The sequence below is a fragment of the Hypanus sabinus genome, chromosome 16 (genome assembly GCF_030144855.1).
Source record: "Hypanus sabinus isolate sHypSab1 chromosome 16, sHypSab1.hap1, whole genome shotgun sequence".
Lineage (NCBI taxonomy): Eukaryota > Metazoa > Chordata > Chondrichthyes > Myliobatiformes > Dasyatidae > Hypanus > Hypanus sabinus.
The window spans coordinates 73,747,422-73,764,418 of NC_082721.1; the positions used below are offsets into that span (position 1 = coordinate 73,747,422).

General features: G+C 44.8%; 1 protein-coding gene across 1 annotated transcript in view; it reads left to right on the forward strand.

Annotated features, from left to right (window-relative positions):
- The first annotated feature begins 8,942 nt into the window (after positions 1 to 8,942).
- The window catches only part of LOC132405866 (CD209 antigen-like protein E), a 34,471-nt gene continuing 26,416 nt past the window's right edge, over positions 8,943 to 16,997 (forward strand). The window contains exons 1-2 of the mRNA XM_059990857.1: positions 8,943 to 9,031; positions 10,070 to 10,189. Of these exons, the coding sequence (XP_059846840.1) occupies positions 8,950 to 9,031; positions 10,070 to 10,189 (202 nt within the window). The 5' untranslated portion in view covers positions 8,943 to 8,949. The remainder of the gene's footprint in view (positions 9,032 to 10,069; positions 10,190 to 16,997) is intronic.

Below are 16,997 nucleotides of genomic sequence, written 5' to 3' on the forward strand. Positions count from 1 at the left end.
GAAATACCACAAAGTGATAGATGAAACCGGCAGGAGGAGAAAGGGTGACAAAGGCGAGGAAAGTTGATTGATTAAAGGGATACAGGGCAGGAGAAGGGGGATTTGATAGGAGAAGAAAAAGGCCCTGGAAGACAGCAACGGGGAGCAGCATCAGAGGAAGCTGATAGGCAGGTAAGAGATAAGGTGAGAGAGGGAAATAGAAATGGTGACGTGTGGGAATTAGTATGTGAAAACTGACAAATCGATGTTCATGCAATCAGTTCGGAGGTTTCCCAGACGGAAGATAAGTTATTACTCCTCCAATCGGAGTGTGACCTCATCACTACAGTGGTGGAGGTTATGGACTGACGTCGTAATGGGAATAGGAAATGGATTTAAAATGGGTGGGCACTGGAAGATCCCATTTATTTTTCAGCAACGAAGCGTAGGCACTCTGTAAAGCGAAACGAGTGCTACACCTTGCCCGAGACCACCTCCCTTACTACTATCTGGACTCCAAACAGTCCTTCCAGATTAGGGGAAGTTTCACCTTAGAATCCGCTGGGGTCATATACTATGTTTACTGCTCCTCGTGTTTCCTCCTGTGTATTGGTGAGACCCGACGTAGAGTAGGAGACACCGACGCTATGCACGTCAGGAAAAAAAAAGGATCTCACAGTGGCCGCCCATTTTAATTCCATTTCCCAGTACCATTACGACTTGTCAGTCCATGGCCGCCTCTGCAGTCGCGATGCGTCCACACTCAGGTTGGAGTGCCAACAACGTATCTTCCATCTGAGTAGTCTCCACCTGATGGCATGTCCATTTCTCGAACTTCCGGTAATGCTACCCCGCCGGCACCATTCCTTATTCCCATTTGCAAATATCACCATATCTCCTTACCTGCCTATCACCTCCTTTTCTTCCGCCTTTCTTTCTTCTATAGCGTTCTGTTCATTCCCATCAGTTTCTCCTTCACCAGTCCACTTCCCCCACCCTCGGTCTCACATATTGCTTTGTGGTTGTTACCTCCGTCAACCACTTACTCTGACTCCTCATCCTTCTTTTTCTCTAGTCCAAATGAACGGTCTCGTCCCAAAATGCCAACTATAGTCTTTTCCATAGACGTTGCCTGGCCTACTAAGCTCCACCAGCATTTGAGTGTGTTTTGTAAATCATTGTGTGTGGTGCTTCGGCTCGTGAATTTCCTTATTTCTGGTAGTGAGGTGAAGAGGACCTGTCCTGGCCCGAGACAGAGATTCCTCCAACTTTTGTTGCATCTCGTGAAGATCTTTTTTATGGTGGGCGGGTTGTGCCCATAATTTTCGTCGGCTGTTTGAACGGAGCACAACTGCGCAAGCGCATGAAAGTCGGCCCATGAGGCAGCGGGAGAATTTATAAAAGCAAACAGATTAACGGAGCGGGCGAGGTAGCAGTAGTGGAAGACAGAGTATGAAGGCTTTGGCTCGAGAGGCTTCAGAGGCTGAGGACGAGCATGCTCCCAGTGAGATAAAGCTGGTTACGCTCATTTGATAACTCTAATTAACTTAAGAGTAGGTAATGGAGGCAGCAGTTAGGGTAGTCGAGTGCTCCGTTTGCAGTATTTGGGAAGTCAGGGCGAACACAATTCTCCCTGATGAGTACACCTGTAAAAGGTGCATCCAGCTGCAGCTCCTGACAAACAGAGTTAGGGAACTGGAGCTGGACGAACTTCGGATAATTCGTGAGGCAGAGGCAGAAGTAAAAAGGAGGTACAGTCACACCTAAAAGTCAGGAGGTAGGTATCTAGGTGACTGTCAGGAGAGGGAAAGGGAATAGGCAGAATCAGCAGAGCACCCCGCGCCCGTTCCCATCAATAATAAGTATACCGTTTTGGATACTGTTGGTGGGGACGACCTACTACGAACAAGCTGCAGTGGTTGCGTCTCTGGCACCGAGACTGGACCTCAGCTCAGAAGGGAAGGAGGGAAAAGAGGAGAGCAGTAGTCATAGGGGACTCGATAGTTAGGGGCACAGATAAGAGGTTCTGTGGAGCAGATCGAGAATCCTGAATGGTCTGTTGCCTCCCTGGTGCCAGGGTCCGCGATAGCTTGGATCGAGTTTTTAGTATTCTCAAGAGGGAGGGTGAGCAGCCAGATGTCGTGGTCCATGTAGGGACCAATAACTTGGATAGGAAGAAGGAGAGGTCCTGCAAAGAGAATTTAGGGAGTTATGCACAAAGTTGAACGACAGGTCCTCCAGGGTTGCAGTCTCAGGATTGCTACACATGCCACGTGCTAGTGAGGCTGGAAATAGGAAGATAATGCAGATAAATGCGTGGCTAAGGAGTAGGTGCAGTGGGGAGGGCTTCATGTTTCTGGACAATTGGGCCTTGTTCCAGGGAAGGTGGGACCAGATCCGACGGGACGGGTTGCACCTGAACTGGAGGGGGACTAACATTTTTGCGGGAAGGTTTACTAGTGCTGCTCCGTGGGTTTAAACTAGATTTTCAGAGGGAGGGGAACCAGAGTGTTAGAGCTGATAGTGAGGTGGAGGAGGATATAGGTCATGCGAGAGCTGCATGGAGCAAAGCTAGATCAAGCATATAAAGAGGCTTTGAGGAAAGAGAAACAGAATAAAGGGTGTAAAGGTCGTAAGGTAGAAGGGCTAAAGTGCGTGTACTTAAATGCAAGAAACATCAGGAACAAAGGTGATGAACTGAGAGCTTGGATACAGACTTGGAATTATGATGTAGTGGCAATTATAGAGACTTGGCTGGCACCAGGTCAGGAATGGATTCTCAATATTCCTGGACTTTAGTGGTTTAAAAGGGATAGATGGGGGGAAGGGGAGGAGGAGTGGCATTACTGGTCAGGGATACTATTACACCTACAGAAAGGGTGGGTAATATAGTAGGATCCTCTTCTGAGTCAGTATCGGTAGAAGTCAGGAACAGTAAAGGAGCAGTTACTCTATTGGGAGTATTCTATAGGCCCCCTGGTAGCAGCAGAGATACCGAGGAGCAGATTTGGAGGCAGATTTTGGAAAGGTGCAAAAAATAACAGGGTTGTTATCATGAGTGACTTTAACTTCCCTAATATTGATTGGCACTTGATTAGTTCCAAGGGTTTAGATGGGGCAGAGTTTGTTAAATGTGTTCAGGATGGATTCCTGTCACAGTATGTTGACAGGCCGACTAGGGGGAATACCATACTAGATCTAGTATTCGGTAACAAACCGGGACAGGTCACAGATCTCTCAGTGGGTGAGCATCTGGGGGACAACGATCACCACTCTCTGGCCTTTAACATTATCATGGAAAAGGATAGAATCAGAGAGGACAGGAACATGTTTAATTGGGGAAGGGCAAATTATGAGACTATAAGGCTAGAACTTGCGGGTGTCAGTTGGGATGATGTTTTACAGGGAAATGCACTATGGACATGTGGTCGATGTTTAGGGATCTCTTGCAGGATGTTAGGGATGAATTTGTCCCGGTGAGGAAGATAAAGAATGGTAGGGGGAAGGAACCTTGGGTGACATGTGAAGTGGAAAATCTAGTCAGGTGAAAGAAGGCAGCAGACGTGAGGTTTAGGAAGAAAGGATCAGATGAGTCTACTGAGGAATATAGGGTAGCAAGAAAGTAGCTTATGAAGGGTCTCAGGAGAGCAAGAAGGAGGCATTAGAATGCCTTGGCAAGTAAGGTAAAGGAATACCCTAAGGCATTCTTCAATTATGTGAAGAGCAAAAAGTTGACAGGAGTGAAGATAGAACCGATTAGAGATGAAGGTGGGAAGGTGTGCCTGGACGCTGTGGAATTGAGCGAGTTTCTCAATAAATACTTCTCTTCGGTATTCATCAATGAAAGGGAACTTAATGACGGTGAAGACAACATCAGTGAGGTTGATGTTTTGGAGCATGTTGATATTAAGGGAGAAGAGGTATTGGATTTGTTAAAATACAATAGGATCGATAAGTCCCCGAGGCCTGATGGAATATTCCCCAGGCTGCTCCACGAGGCGAGGGAAGAGATTGATGAGCCTCTGGCTAGGATCTCTATGTCCTCGTTGTCCACGGGAATGGTGCTGGAGGATTGGAAGGAGGTGAATGTTGTCCCTTTGTTCAAAAAAGCTAGTAGGGATAGGCCAGGTAATTATAGAGCCTTATGTCTGTGATGGGAAACTGTTGGAAAAGATTCTTAGCGATAGAATCTGTGGGCATTTAGAGAATCATGATCTGATCAGGGACAGTCAGCATGGCTTTGTGAAGGGCAGATTATGTCTAATAATCCTGATAGAGTTTTTTGAGGAGGTGACCAGGCATATAGATAAGTATAGTGCAGTGGATGTGCTCTACATGGATCTCAGTAAGGTGTTTGCAGATGACACAAATATTGGTGGTGTGGACAATGTTGAGGATTGTCGAAGATTGCAGAGAGACATTGACAGGATGCAGAAGTGGGCTGAGAAGTGGCAGATGGAGTTCAACCTGGAGAAGTGTGAGGTGGTACTCCTTGGAAGGACAAACTCCAAGGCAGAGTACAAATTAAATAGCAGGATACTTGGGAGTGTGAGGAGCAGAGGGATCTGGGGGTACATGTTCACAGATGCTTAAAAGTTGCCTTGCAGGTAGATAGGGTAGTTAAGGAAGTTTATGGAGTTTTTGCTTTCATAAGTCGAGGGATAGAGATTCAGAGTCACGGGGTAATGATGCAACATTTTAAAACTTTGGTTAGTCCACACTTGTACTGTGTCCAGTTCTGGTCGTCTCACTATAGGAAGGATGTGGAAACATTGGAAAGGGTACAGAGGAGATGTACCAGGATGCTGCTTGGTTTAGACGCAGGGGTCGGCAACGTTTACCACTGAAAGAGCCAATATGGACCCATTTCCCACAGAAAAGAAAACACTGGGAGCCACAAAACCCGTTTGACATTTAAAATGAAATAACACTGCATACAACGGTTTTTTTTGCCTTTATGCTATGTATAAACAAACTATAATGTGTTGCATTTATGAAATTGATGAACTCCTGCAGAGAAAACGAAATTACATTTCTGCATGCAACAAAAACATTTTGAACTCCGAAAAAAAGACGTTGGGTTGAAGGTTACTCCATAGTTAGCCTACCTTGGATCGAAGAATTAAAAGAAAGTGCGCACTGGCGGGTGTCAGGCATTGGCAGTGGTGATGTATATTACTAGCGATAAAAAACACGTTGTAGCGGTGTAGCGCTACACGCAGCGCTAAAATAAAGACACTGCAGTCAAAGGTAACTTTATTCGAACTAAACAGCCTTGATTTAAAGCCTCCCTCAACCCGTCCCCGTGGGCGCCGATGCTCCAAAAGACACGTACTCACAAACCCCCGTAGGCTATCTCCCTTAGCCGGAATGGTGGCTAATTGTGAGCCGGTTCGGATGTGCCAGGAAATGGGTCGCCACAACGTTTTTAGATTGTACAAGATCACCATAATCTTCAAATTTCGAATTACATTTCAAAAACTAACAAACTACGGGTAGCCGCAGCACAGAGATCAAAGAGCCACATGCGGCTCCGGAGCCGCGGGTTGCCGACCCTTGGTTTAGAGGGTATGCATTATCATCAGAGACTAAGGGAGCTAGTGCTTTACTCTCCAGAGAGAAGGAGGACGGGAGGAGATATGATAGAGGTATACAAGATATTAAGAGGAATAGATAGAGTGAACAGCCAGTGCCTCTTCCCCAGGGCACTACTGCTCAATACATGAGGACATGGCTTTAAGGTAAGGGGAGGAAAGTTCAAGGGAAGAATTAGAGGAAGGTTTTTTACTCAGGGAGTGGTTGTGCGTGGAATGCACTGCCTGAGTCAGTGGTGGAGGCTGATACACTAGTAAAATTTAAGAGACTATGGGACAGGTATATGCAGGAATTTAAGGTGGAGGGTTATATGGGAGGCAGGCTTTAAGGGTCGGCACAACATTGTGGGCCGAAGGGCCTGTACTGTGCTGAATTGTTCTATGTAATAGAGTTCACCGACTCTACAATGCTCTCAGCCTCTTCCGATCTTGTGCATGGGGCCACAATACATTGCTTCTTGTTTTGTGATGCATCACTATATCAGCCGTTGTTTTCTGTACAGTGTCTTCCTTACCATTAGAAATAGAACGAACAATAAAATCGAGAATGGTGGCAAATAGGAAGGAAAAGTATAATATCATGAGCTGAGTTAGATAATTAATTTGCTGGAATTCCTGGACAGATCAATTAGCAACTGCGGAGAGAGGAACAAAATTAACTTTTCAGATATATGAGCTTTGCTCAATAAATGAATTTCAGTGGGCCCACTTTCTTTGTCAGGGGATTGCCAGGCGGAGAGCAACATATTATTACTGAAAAACATATTATGGCTGCTGAAAAGAAACGATACTTCAGCTATTCGGGGCCGAGCTGAATAGCCTTTAGAAGGCTCCGGTGTAGCTGAAGTTTTTGCGGGAGTGTTGTGTAGATGTGAGGATCTGAACGGAAAGAGTTGAGAGATGCATGACGTCATGATGGCCTGTTTAAAAGCTACAAATTGTAGGCGGTGGAGAGATGGGAATAGTGTACTGTGAATTTAAATGTCTGTGAAAGAGTGAGGCCACGTTTGTTATGTCGATCAGTGCTAATGGGCATTTGGAGAATGATAATACAGTAAAAGAGCTATCAATCTCGTGAAATTCACTTCTATAATCCGGAGAGAATGTTCGATTATTGAGACAATAAAATCATCGAGACAATTTCACGCATTTGTGAGAAACGGTGGGAAAAGCCCCTTTGATGGAAAAAGAAACTAATTACGGTAATTTGTAGTTTGACATCAAGCCGACTTGACTTTCTGGTCGGAAGGTGGGATTTGTTTCTCAATCTCGCCCTGCTAATCAATGCGACATGTCATATAATTTGGCGGTTTCATTCTACAGAACACAGAGTTTAAAGCCCTCCTAAAACAAATCTCATGAGATTCAGGTACAGCGAGAGAGGTGTAGCTAACAGTTTTTTTATTAAACAAAATATACTGTATTCAAAAATAAAATTATATGCAATAACCATTCAATGACTTTCAATTCTTTACAGTTGTTTCCATTACTGCCTTCACATTTTCAAAATTAAACATTTTTGCCACCCACATGGTACACTGTTCTTTCATATTTACCTTCAGGGGGTATACCCTCAACCCCCTTCCCCTCAAATCCCACGGGAAAAGAACCCTGGACTGTGGTCCTTCCACACCGGGCCCTTGCGGTGTCTGCACCGAGTTTGAGTGCGTCCCTCAGCACGTACTCCTGCAGCCGAGAATGTGCCAGTCGGCAGCATTCCCCCACGGACATCTCCGTGTGCTGGCAGACAATCAAGTTTCGGGGTGACCAAAGAGCGTCTTTGACAGAGTTGCTGATTTGCCAGCAGCACCGGATGTTGGTCTCGGTGTGCGTCCCCGGGAGCAGCCCGTAGATCAGAGAGTCCTCTGTTACGCCGCTGCTGGGGATAAACCTCGACGCTGCCCCTTCCATCCTCTTCCACACCTTCTCCGCGAACCCACAGAGTGCTAAAAGGTGGGTCACCGACTCCTCCTCTCTGCAGTCCTCCTGTGGGCAGAGGGGTGTGGAGACGACGTTCCGGGCGTACAGCAGGGATCGGACTGGGAGGGCCCCTCTCACCGCCAGCCAGGCGAGGTCTTGGTGCCTGTTGGTGAGGTCTAGCGATGAGGCATTTTGAGAGATTAACTGGACGGTCTGCTCTGGGAACCACCCCACCGTGTCGATCACGTCCTTCTCCTGCAGTGCCTGCAGGACCTTACGAGCTGACCACTGCCTAATGGCCCTGTGGTCAAAGGCGTTGACCTGAAAGAACTTCTCTACGAAGGAAAGGTATGACGGCAACGACCAGCTGACAGGGGTTGTTGCGCGGGAAAGGAGCCAGACCCATCCTTTGTAGCCAGGGCGACAGGTAGAACCTGGGCACATAGTGGTACTTGGTATCGACGTACCTGGGATCCACACACAACCTGACGCAGCCACACAGGAAGCTGGCCGTCAGGGTGAGGGCGACATTGGGGACGGTTTTGTCCCCGTTGTCCAGGGACATGTGCACGGTGGTCCGTCTGACCCGCTCCATCTTGGATCCCCAGACGAATCTGAAGACGGCTCCGGTGATTTCCGAGCAGAAGGAGCGGGGGACTGGCCACACCTGCAGCCCCGAAAGCACCTCACACCTGATGACCAGGTTCTTTCTCGCTATCGATAGGGAGCGCCCTTCCCACAGCCCCAGTTTCTGTGTGACCTTGGCAGTCCGCTTCTGCCAGTTCTTGTTGCACGTCTCGGCCCCTCCGAACCAGATCCCCAACACCTTCACGTGATCAGACCTGATGGCGAATAGGACGCTGGATCGGTCGGGCCAGTTGCTGAAGAGCTTGGCTTCGCTCTTTGTGCAGTTGACCCTGGCCCCTGACGCCTGCTCGAACTGTTCGCAGATGATGATCAGCCTGCGAATCGACCTTGGATCAGAGCAGAAGATGGTGATGTCGTCTATGTACAGGGATCTTTTGACTTGGGTCCCTCCACTGCCGGGCAGCGTCACCCCTCTTATGCCCCCATCCCTCCTGATTACTTCGGCAAAGGGTTCTATTGCCACAGCGTTTGGAAGCAGGCAATAATGGCTGAAGGTCAATTCCCCCTACTGGAAGCCTCTGGCATGTCAACTTTCCTTATAGTCTGGGTAGGCAGCTCTGTTGTTCATTATTTATTTAATCTACTGATTTTATAAGGAGAGAAAAGCAGATTTACTTTTGTCAGCTCGTTGTACAAACTCTTCGAATACCAGTGCTTAAAGTGCTGTCTCCATTCGCTTTGCACACTCCAGGCTTCCGTCTTGAAAATGTAGCGTTGTCAACTCACTGAGAGGAAGTGCTGTAAAGAAATTCGCTTCCACTTTGTCTCACAAGTTTTTCAAAGACAGGAAACCAAGACACCGGAAAACATGGAGCATGAAAATCCTTATGAAAATGTCAAAGAGCGTGTTGAAATCCAAACTAGAAGAGCTGGAGAATCTTTGAAGCCAGGTAAATGCCATTGTTGCTTATCTCGCGTGTTACTTCTAAGTTACTGAGCAAGAATTCGGCAAATATTTCAGATCGAATCAGGGAAGTAAAAGGGCATTCGAGAGTATATTTTCTTAATGGAACTCCTCAGAAGGCTGAGCTCATTTTAATGGTAAAAGAGAACTGAAACATGTTTGTATTTCAGTCGCAAAATAATCTGAAATGGGGATTGATATCCGTGAGAAAACCAGCTTTTTTCTCTTAAGACCAACGACATGTGGAGAGCTTGACGTAAAAATGTTGAATGCGAAATTGAGAGAAATGACACATTGAAGGGAGAATGATACCAGACGGCAGAATGCCATCTATATTTGTATCAGGCAAGTGTGAGAGAATGCAGTTACTACACATAGCTTCCAGCACTTGTATTCTCTGTCCGGGGAGGTTTGTCATCCGCTGCAACACTCTGAATCAGAAGATGAATTGGAGAGTAGCAAATGATACTCTTTTGAATAAAATATGGGCAAAGTGAAACAGTGAGTCCAAGGATTACCGGGCTGAAAGCCTTATTCATAAGAAGATTATAGAAACATTGAGATGTTTCAGGAACAGAACTTAAGAAGAATTAGGCCAATCTGTCCATCGAATCTGCATCAGTATTCGATCATGGTTAATTTATTTCCCTCTCAATGCCATTCTCCTGCTATCTCCCGTAACCTTAGACTCCCTTTCTGTTCAAGAGCCTATTTCTGTTTTATATATACCCAAGGATTGGCCTCCACAGCAGTCTGTAGCAATTACTTCCATGTGTATACCCTCTCTGGCTAAATAAATTTCTCCTCCTCTCTGTTGTAAAGGGATCCTTAGATTTTATGGTTGTGTCTTCTGGCCTTAGAATTTCCCACTGTCGAAAACACGCTCTTCCGTAAATTTGCAGAACATGTTCCCTGTGGAGTTAATCGTTGGGCCTTCAGATTTGGGCTCTTCCCTTATCTAAATCAGGAAAGATTTGGATTGTACATGTTATTCTCGGTGATGATTTTCACTTAAATTTTGCAGAGTGCGTTGTCTGGCGAATGGAGCCTGCCCGAAGAAATTTCTCTGTCAGAGTGATCTATACACTCCTGGGTTTCTGCATCTTGCTCTCCATTGTGTCTATCGTCACCACAGTTGTGCTGAGTAAGTTGCGGAACGATGCAGGAAACTGACATTATCTCCACAATATGAATTATCAAAATTATTTAACGGCACACAGTATCTAGGGCATATTAACAAAATGTTACTTCAGTAGTTAGTAAGACGTAGCGAGGTTGTTATAAATCCAGGTTGTTGTGTAAAGGGAAATCACGAATTAAGTTAAGTACCTAAATCAGATACTTTTTCTTTCAACTATCATTTATTTGAACATCTTTTTACTATTTTATTTGCGGGTTTTCAGCAGATTAGTGGAAGAGGACTGATGTAATGTCATTGCAGTTCCAGAACTTAACGGGCCAATCCATCGATATAATGTGGAAGAACTGGAAGAAATAGTGTGGGAAAATAATGCTCAGGCAGAAAATTGCGAAATCATTCCTAACTTGCAAGTTCATCCTCTCCGCTCCCATCCTTCCCCTTCAAGCAGCTTTCTGTAGTGTGCTGTCAGAGTAAGTACTTAAAGAAGTTCCCAATAATCAGGAGAAGAAATATTGCATCAAAGCAAGGAAGTGGTCTGACGCGCTGGACGCCCCACACGGGCAATATAGAAAAAGTTCAATAGCATCGTGAATTCAGGATAGGTGATACATAGCCCCCCCACCCCCACCTCATACATCTCTCCATCTCTCCTCTCTCAACTATGACTGCCAGTCTGTCTATCTATCTTAGGTGCAAAAGCCCAAAGCACCCTAGATTTTTTAAAATCTACATTTTGTTTTAGACTTTTCTTTAATTCTGTGTTGTGTCAGTAGAAATAGGCAATTTTTAAATCTTCAAACATCCATTGTCCAAAAGAAAATGCTACAAAGACTCTTTTTTGGTATTTCTTTAAAGTAGATACCATAATGCTTAAGGATCCAGTTTTCAAATAAAAACATTATTTTATCGGTATCTAGTACAGTTCAGGACAGAACAAAGAGATCAAACATGCGCTAATGGTCAATGACATGATGCGCTGCATGATATAAACTGATTAACTGAAACAAAAACTTGTGTAGAAGGAATCGAACAGGGAGAAGGTGAACCAAACTAAAAGCAAAGGGCGTGGCAGATATGAAAGCTTAACTTCAAATAATCAATTGTTACAGCATGGCAAGAGTGAGCTTTGCAACAACACAGAAGTTTGTAAAGAGACAGGTATGTTCAACAGCATGAGTTCTGGATTAGACAGGCTTGCTGGCGGAGGAATGAATGCTATCACGTTTATCAATGACTTTCAGTAGATACTACTAATAGAGCTAAAAGAGTAAACATCCCCCGAACTTCAGAACTAGCTGACGTATCCTGTAGTGATGGATAGAGGGGTAACTCGAACTCGCAAATGAATGGTTTACGCGCAATTGTAATAAAGATTGAGGAAGTAGGCTGTCAGGAATTCGAGAATTCGGCATTGAATCTGAAAGGCTACAGTTGCCAGTAGACGAGGAATAGGACGTTCTGTTACTGTTGTTTGCTTGAGGCCTTGTTAGAACATTAAAGTAGGCCAGCGACAGAGTGAAAATGGCAGGAAAGCATAGGAAAAGTCCCTGTTGTTTCTGTGCAATATACATTTAACATGCGGATTTCCTGTAGAAGGGAGACCACTCTCTGAACTCAAAATGCAGTAAGCTATGTTTGAGGACGTCAGATTGAATCTGTGATGATTGTAATAGGACTGCCCGGATCGCTGAAGGGTGCGAAGGGAATAGGTGAGAACGTATGCGTTGGAACTTCCGTGGTTGTGTTTTTAAAATGGTGCTGGAAAACTGGAGTGATTTATGGAGCAATAAGAATGTCTAGGCAGAGACGAAATTAACCCTCACATCAAAGTATCTAAAGGCCATTCGGGGAGAATATATAACTGCAGGAGTCTTGTTCAAAGTGGCACATATTACAATGGCTGATCTGTTAAATCTAATGACTCTGGTGCTGGAAGAACTACTCTTGCAAAAGAAAACTATTTGAAAGGATAGACGTGGAAATAAATAAATAAATAGATGGATAGATAGATAGATAGATAGATGGATGGCAGATAAATAAACAAATAAATAAATAGATAAATAAATAAATGAATGAATGAATGAATGAATAAATAAATAATGTTCAGGTTTTCTATCACAAGGACTTCTGATGGCCCCTTCTGGCTCTCATAATTTCCTTTTTAATCTCCTTCCTGTTAGCCTTATCTTCCAGATACCTAACATTATCTAACTCTCTGAACCTCTTGTAAGCTTTTCTTTTCTTCCTGACTAGGGTTATTACATCCTTTGTACACCACGGTTCCTGTACCCTACCATAACTACCCTGTCTCACTGGAACTTACCTATGCAGAACTCTGCACAAATATCCGCTGTACGTTTGCCACATTTCTTTCGTACTTTTCCTTGAGAACATCTGTTCCCAATTTAAGCTTCCAATTTCCTGACTGATAGCCTCATAATTCCCCATATTCCTATTAAAACCTTTTCTAACTTCTATGTTTCTATCTCTCTCCAATGTTATAGTAAAGGAGATACAATTATATATCCATAGAACCATAGAACACTATAACACAGTACAGGTCCTTCAGCTCTCTATGTTGTGCCGACTCATATAATCCTTAAAAAACGTACTAAACCCACACTACCCCATAACCCTCCATTTTCTTTTCATCCATGTGCCTGTCCAAGAGGTTCTTATATATCCCTAATGTTTTAGCCTCCACTACCATCCTTGGCAAGACATTCCAGGCACTCACAACTCTTTGTGTAAAAAAAACTTACCCCTGATGTCTCCCCTAAACTTCCCTCCCTTAATTTTGTACATATGCCCTCTGGTGTTTGCTATTGGTGCCCTGGGAAACAAGTACTGACTATCCAGCCTCTCATGATCTTGTGGACCTTTATCAAGTGCCCTCTCATTCTTCTACGCTCCAAAGAGAAAAGTCCCAGCTCTGCTAACCTTGTTTCATACGACTTCTCCAAACCAGGCAACATTCTGGTAAATCTCATCTCCATAGCTTCCACATCCTTCCTATAATGAGGTGACCAGAACTGAAGACAACACTGAATTGCAATCTCACCAGAGATTTGTAGAGTTGCAACATGACCTCTCTACTCTTTAACTCAATCCCCCTATTAATGAAGCCTAGCATCCCATAGGCCTTCTTATCTAGCCTATAAACCTGTGCAGCGACATTGATGGATGTATGGATTTGACCCCCAAGGTCTCTTTGTTCATCCACAATCTAAAGTAACTGACCATTATTCCTGTACTCTGTCTTCTGGTTTGTCCTTCCAAAATGCATCACCTCACACTTATCCGGATTGAACTCCATCTGCCATTTTCCTGCCCAACTCTGCAGCCTGTCTATATCGTCTTGTAACATTTGACAACCTGCAGCTCCATCTACAACTCCTCAAATCTTTGTGTCATCTGCAAACTTACTCACCCATTCTTCCACCTCTACATTCAGGTCATTTATAAAAATCACAAATAGCAGGGGTCCCAGGACACTCCACTAGTCAGAATACCTCCAGGTAGAATACTTTCCTTCCGCAACTACCCACTGCTTTCTTCCTTTAAGCCATTTTTTAATCCAAACAGCCAAGGTTCCACTTATCCCATGCCTCATCACTTTCTAGATTAGTCTCTTGTGAGGGACCTTGTCAAATGCTTTGCTAAAGTCCATGTAGACCACATCCACTGCCCTACCCTCATCAATTTCTTTTGTTACCTCTTCAAAATCTCAATCAGGCTCGTGAGGCACAATCTTTTTGTCACAAAGCCATGTGAACTATCCATGAGTAGACTGCATTTCTCCAAATGCTTGTAGACCCTATCCTTAAGAATCCTTTCCAATAATTTGCAGACCACCGATGTAAGACTCACTGGTCTATAGTTCCCAGGTTTCTCCCTATTACTTTTTTAAACAAGGGAACTACATTTGCCATTCTCCAGTCCTCTGGCACTTTCCCTGTAGCCTAAGAGGATTCAAAGATCATAGCTAATGCTCCTACTACCTCTTCTCTCAATTCCCACAACAACCTGGGGTGTATCATATCCGGCCCTGGGGATTTATTTATCTTAATGTTTTTAAGAAGATCCAGCACTTCTTCTTCCTTAATCTCCATATTGTCCAGCATACAAGCCCGTTCAACTTCGACCTCATCTTGATCAAGATCCTTTTCACTTGTGAATACTGAAGCAAAGTATTCATTTAGGACCTTCCCAACCTCCTCTGCCTCCAGGCACATATTGCCAACTTTATCCTTTAGCGTTCACTTTTGTTTACCTCTTTATCCTTGACCTTCATACTCGTCATCCTCCTACTCTTCACATACGCATAGAATGCCTTGGGGTTCTCCTTAATCCTACATGCCAAGGCCTTCTCATGCCCCCTTCGAGCTCTCCTAAGTCCTTTCTTTAGCTCCTTCCTTGCTATCCGATATTTCTCATGCCCCTCCTACTTCCCGCTTCTTATATCTAACATATGCATCCTTTTTCCCTTTGACGAGTTGCGTTTCGTCAGCCACGGTTCCCTATTCCTACCATTTTTTCTTTGCCTCAGGGGGACAAACCTATCCTGAACCCAGCTCAAGTGGTCCGTAAAATTCTGCCACGTTACTTCTGTCCTTTCCCTTTTGAACATCTGTTTCCTATTTACTCTCGCTAGTTCCTGTCTCATCCCTTCAAAGTTAGCCCTTCGCCAGTTAAGCACTTTCCATTTCGTCTGATTTTATCCCTTTTCAAAGCTATGCTGAAGCTAAGGGAGTTGTGGTCACTCTCACCAAAATGCTCCCCCATCAAGAGGTCTGTCACCTGACCATGTTCATTACCCAGAACTAGATCCAGTACAGCCTCTCATCTCGTCGGCCAGTCCACATACTGTATCAGGAATTCTTGTTGGACACACCTGACAAATTCAGCCCCATGTACGCCCCTTGCAGTCGGGGGGTGCCAGTCAATATGAGGGAATTTGAAATCACCTATAACTACTACCCTGTATTTCCTGCACCATTCTAAAATTTGCCTGCTTATCTGCTCCTCGGTGTCCCGAGGGCTATTTGGGGGCCTATAAACTACTCCCAGCACAGTAATTGGTCCCTTCCTATTTCTGACTTCCACCCAGACCGACTCCGTGAACACTCCCTCTGCAGCGTCCTCCCTTTTTTTACAGCTGTGATACTATCCCTGACCAGCAATGCCACGCCCACCCCTTTTCTACCTCCCATCCTATTCCTTTTAAAACACCCCAAGCCCGGGACCTGCATCTTCCAATCCTGCTCTTCCTCCAACCAAGTTTCAGTAACGGTCACAACATCGTACTTCCACGTTCTAATCCATGCTCCAAGTTCATCCTCCTTGTTCATAATAATCCTAGCATTGAAAAAGACACATTTCAACCCCTTTAACTGGCTACGATTATGTTCTGTTCGCTGCCTGTCCTTCCTCATCAACTCAGAACTCTTAGCATCATGCCCTTGTCCTTCTACCTTAATCCCTGCACTCACATTCTTATTCCCACCCCCCTGCCAAACTAGTTTAAACCCTCCCCAAGAGCTCTATTAAACCTGCCCGCCCGGTTATTGGACCCCTGGGATTCAAGTGCAACCCATCCTTTTTGTACAGATCACACCCGTCCAATGATCCAGAAATCTGAATCCCTGCCCCCTGCTCCATTCCCGCAGCCATGCATTTATCCTCCACCTCATTCTATTCTTATTCTCACTGTCATGTGGCACAGGCAGTAATCCCGAGATTACTACCTTTGAGGTCCTGCTTTTCAACTTCCTTCCTAACTCCCGGTAGTCTTCTTTCAGGACCTATCTCTCTATCTTATGATCACTATCTCCAAAACGCTCTCCCACTGTGAGATCTGGCACCTGACCAGGTTTATTGCCCAATACCAAATCAAGTACAGTCTCTCCTCTTGTAGGTATATATATAGTGTCAAGAAAACTTCCTGAACACACTTAACAAACTCCACCCCATCTAAACCTCTTACTGTACAGAGATGCCAATCGACATTTGGGAAATTAAAATCTTCCGTCACGACAATTATTTTATTATTACACTTTCCAGGATCTGTCTCCCTATCTGCTCGTTGATATCCCTGATACCATTGGGCGACCTTTTCGTGAAGGTCACGCCTGCCCCTAAAGAGGCCCCAATGATCCAGAAATTCTTTACCCCTGCCCCTGCTCCAGGTAAGATACTTGTAAATCTCCTCTGCAAACATTATATTATTCACATCCTTCCTGTAGTGAGGTGACCAGCAATGGACACAATACCCCAAGTGGAGTCTAACTAATGTCTTGAACACTACCTCACGGCTCTTGAACTCAATCCCTCTGTGATGAAAGGCATCATCATACCATAAGCCTTCTTAACAATACGGTCAACTGCGCAGCTTTGAGTGCCCTATGGGCACGGAGACCAAGATATCACTGATCATCAGCAGTACCTAGAGTCTTACCATTAATCATATTTCACTCTTCAAATCAAAAAGAACCACTTTAGAATAAACTGTGTTGAACTCCTTCTGTCACTTCTCAGTCCAGTTATGCATCCCAACGATGCCCACCGTAACCCTGACAACCCTCTAGACTATCAACAACATCCAACTTCTGTGTCACCAGCAAACTTACTAACGTACCCCTCTAACTCCTCATCGAGGCAATTTATGAATCTCGCGAAGAGGAAAAGGCCCCAGAACAGGCTTGTGCACAATACCACTGATCACCACCTATGAACCACTAGCAGCCATTCTTTACCAATTGTGGAAATGAATTCTGGCTCCACAAAGCAAGGTCCCCTTGTATCCCATGTC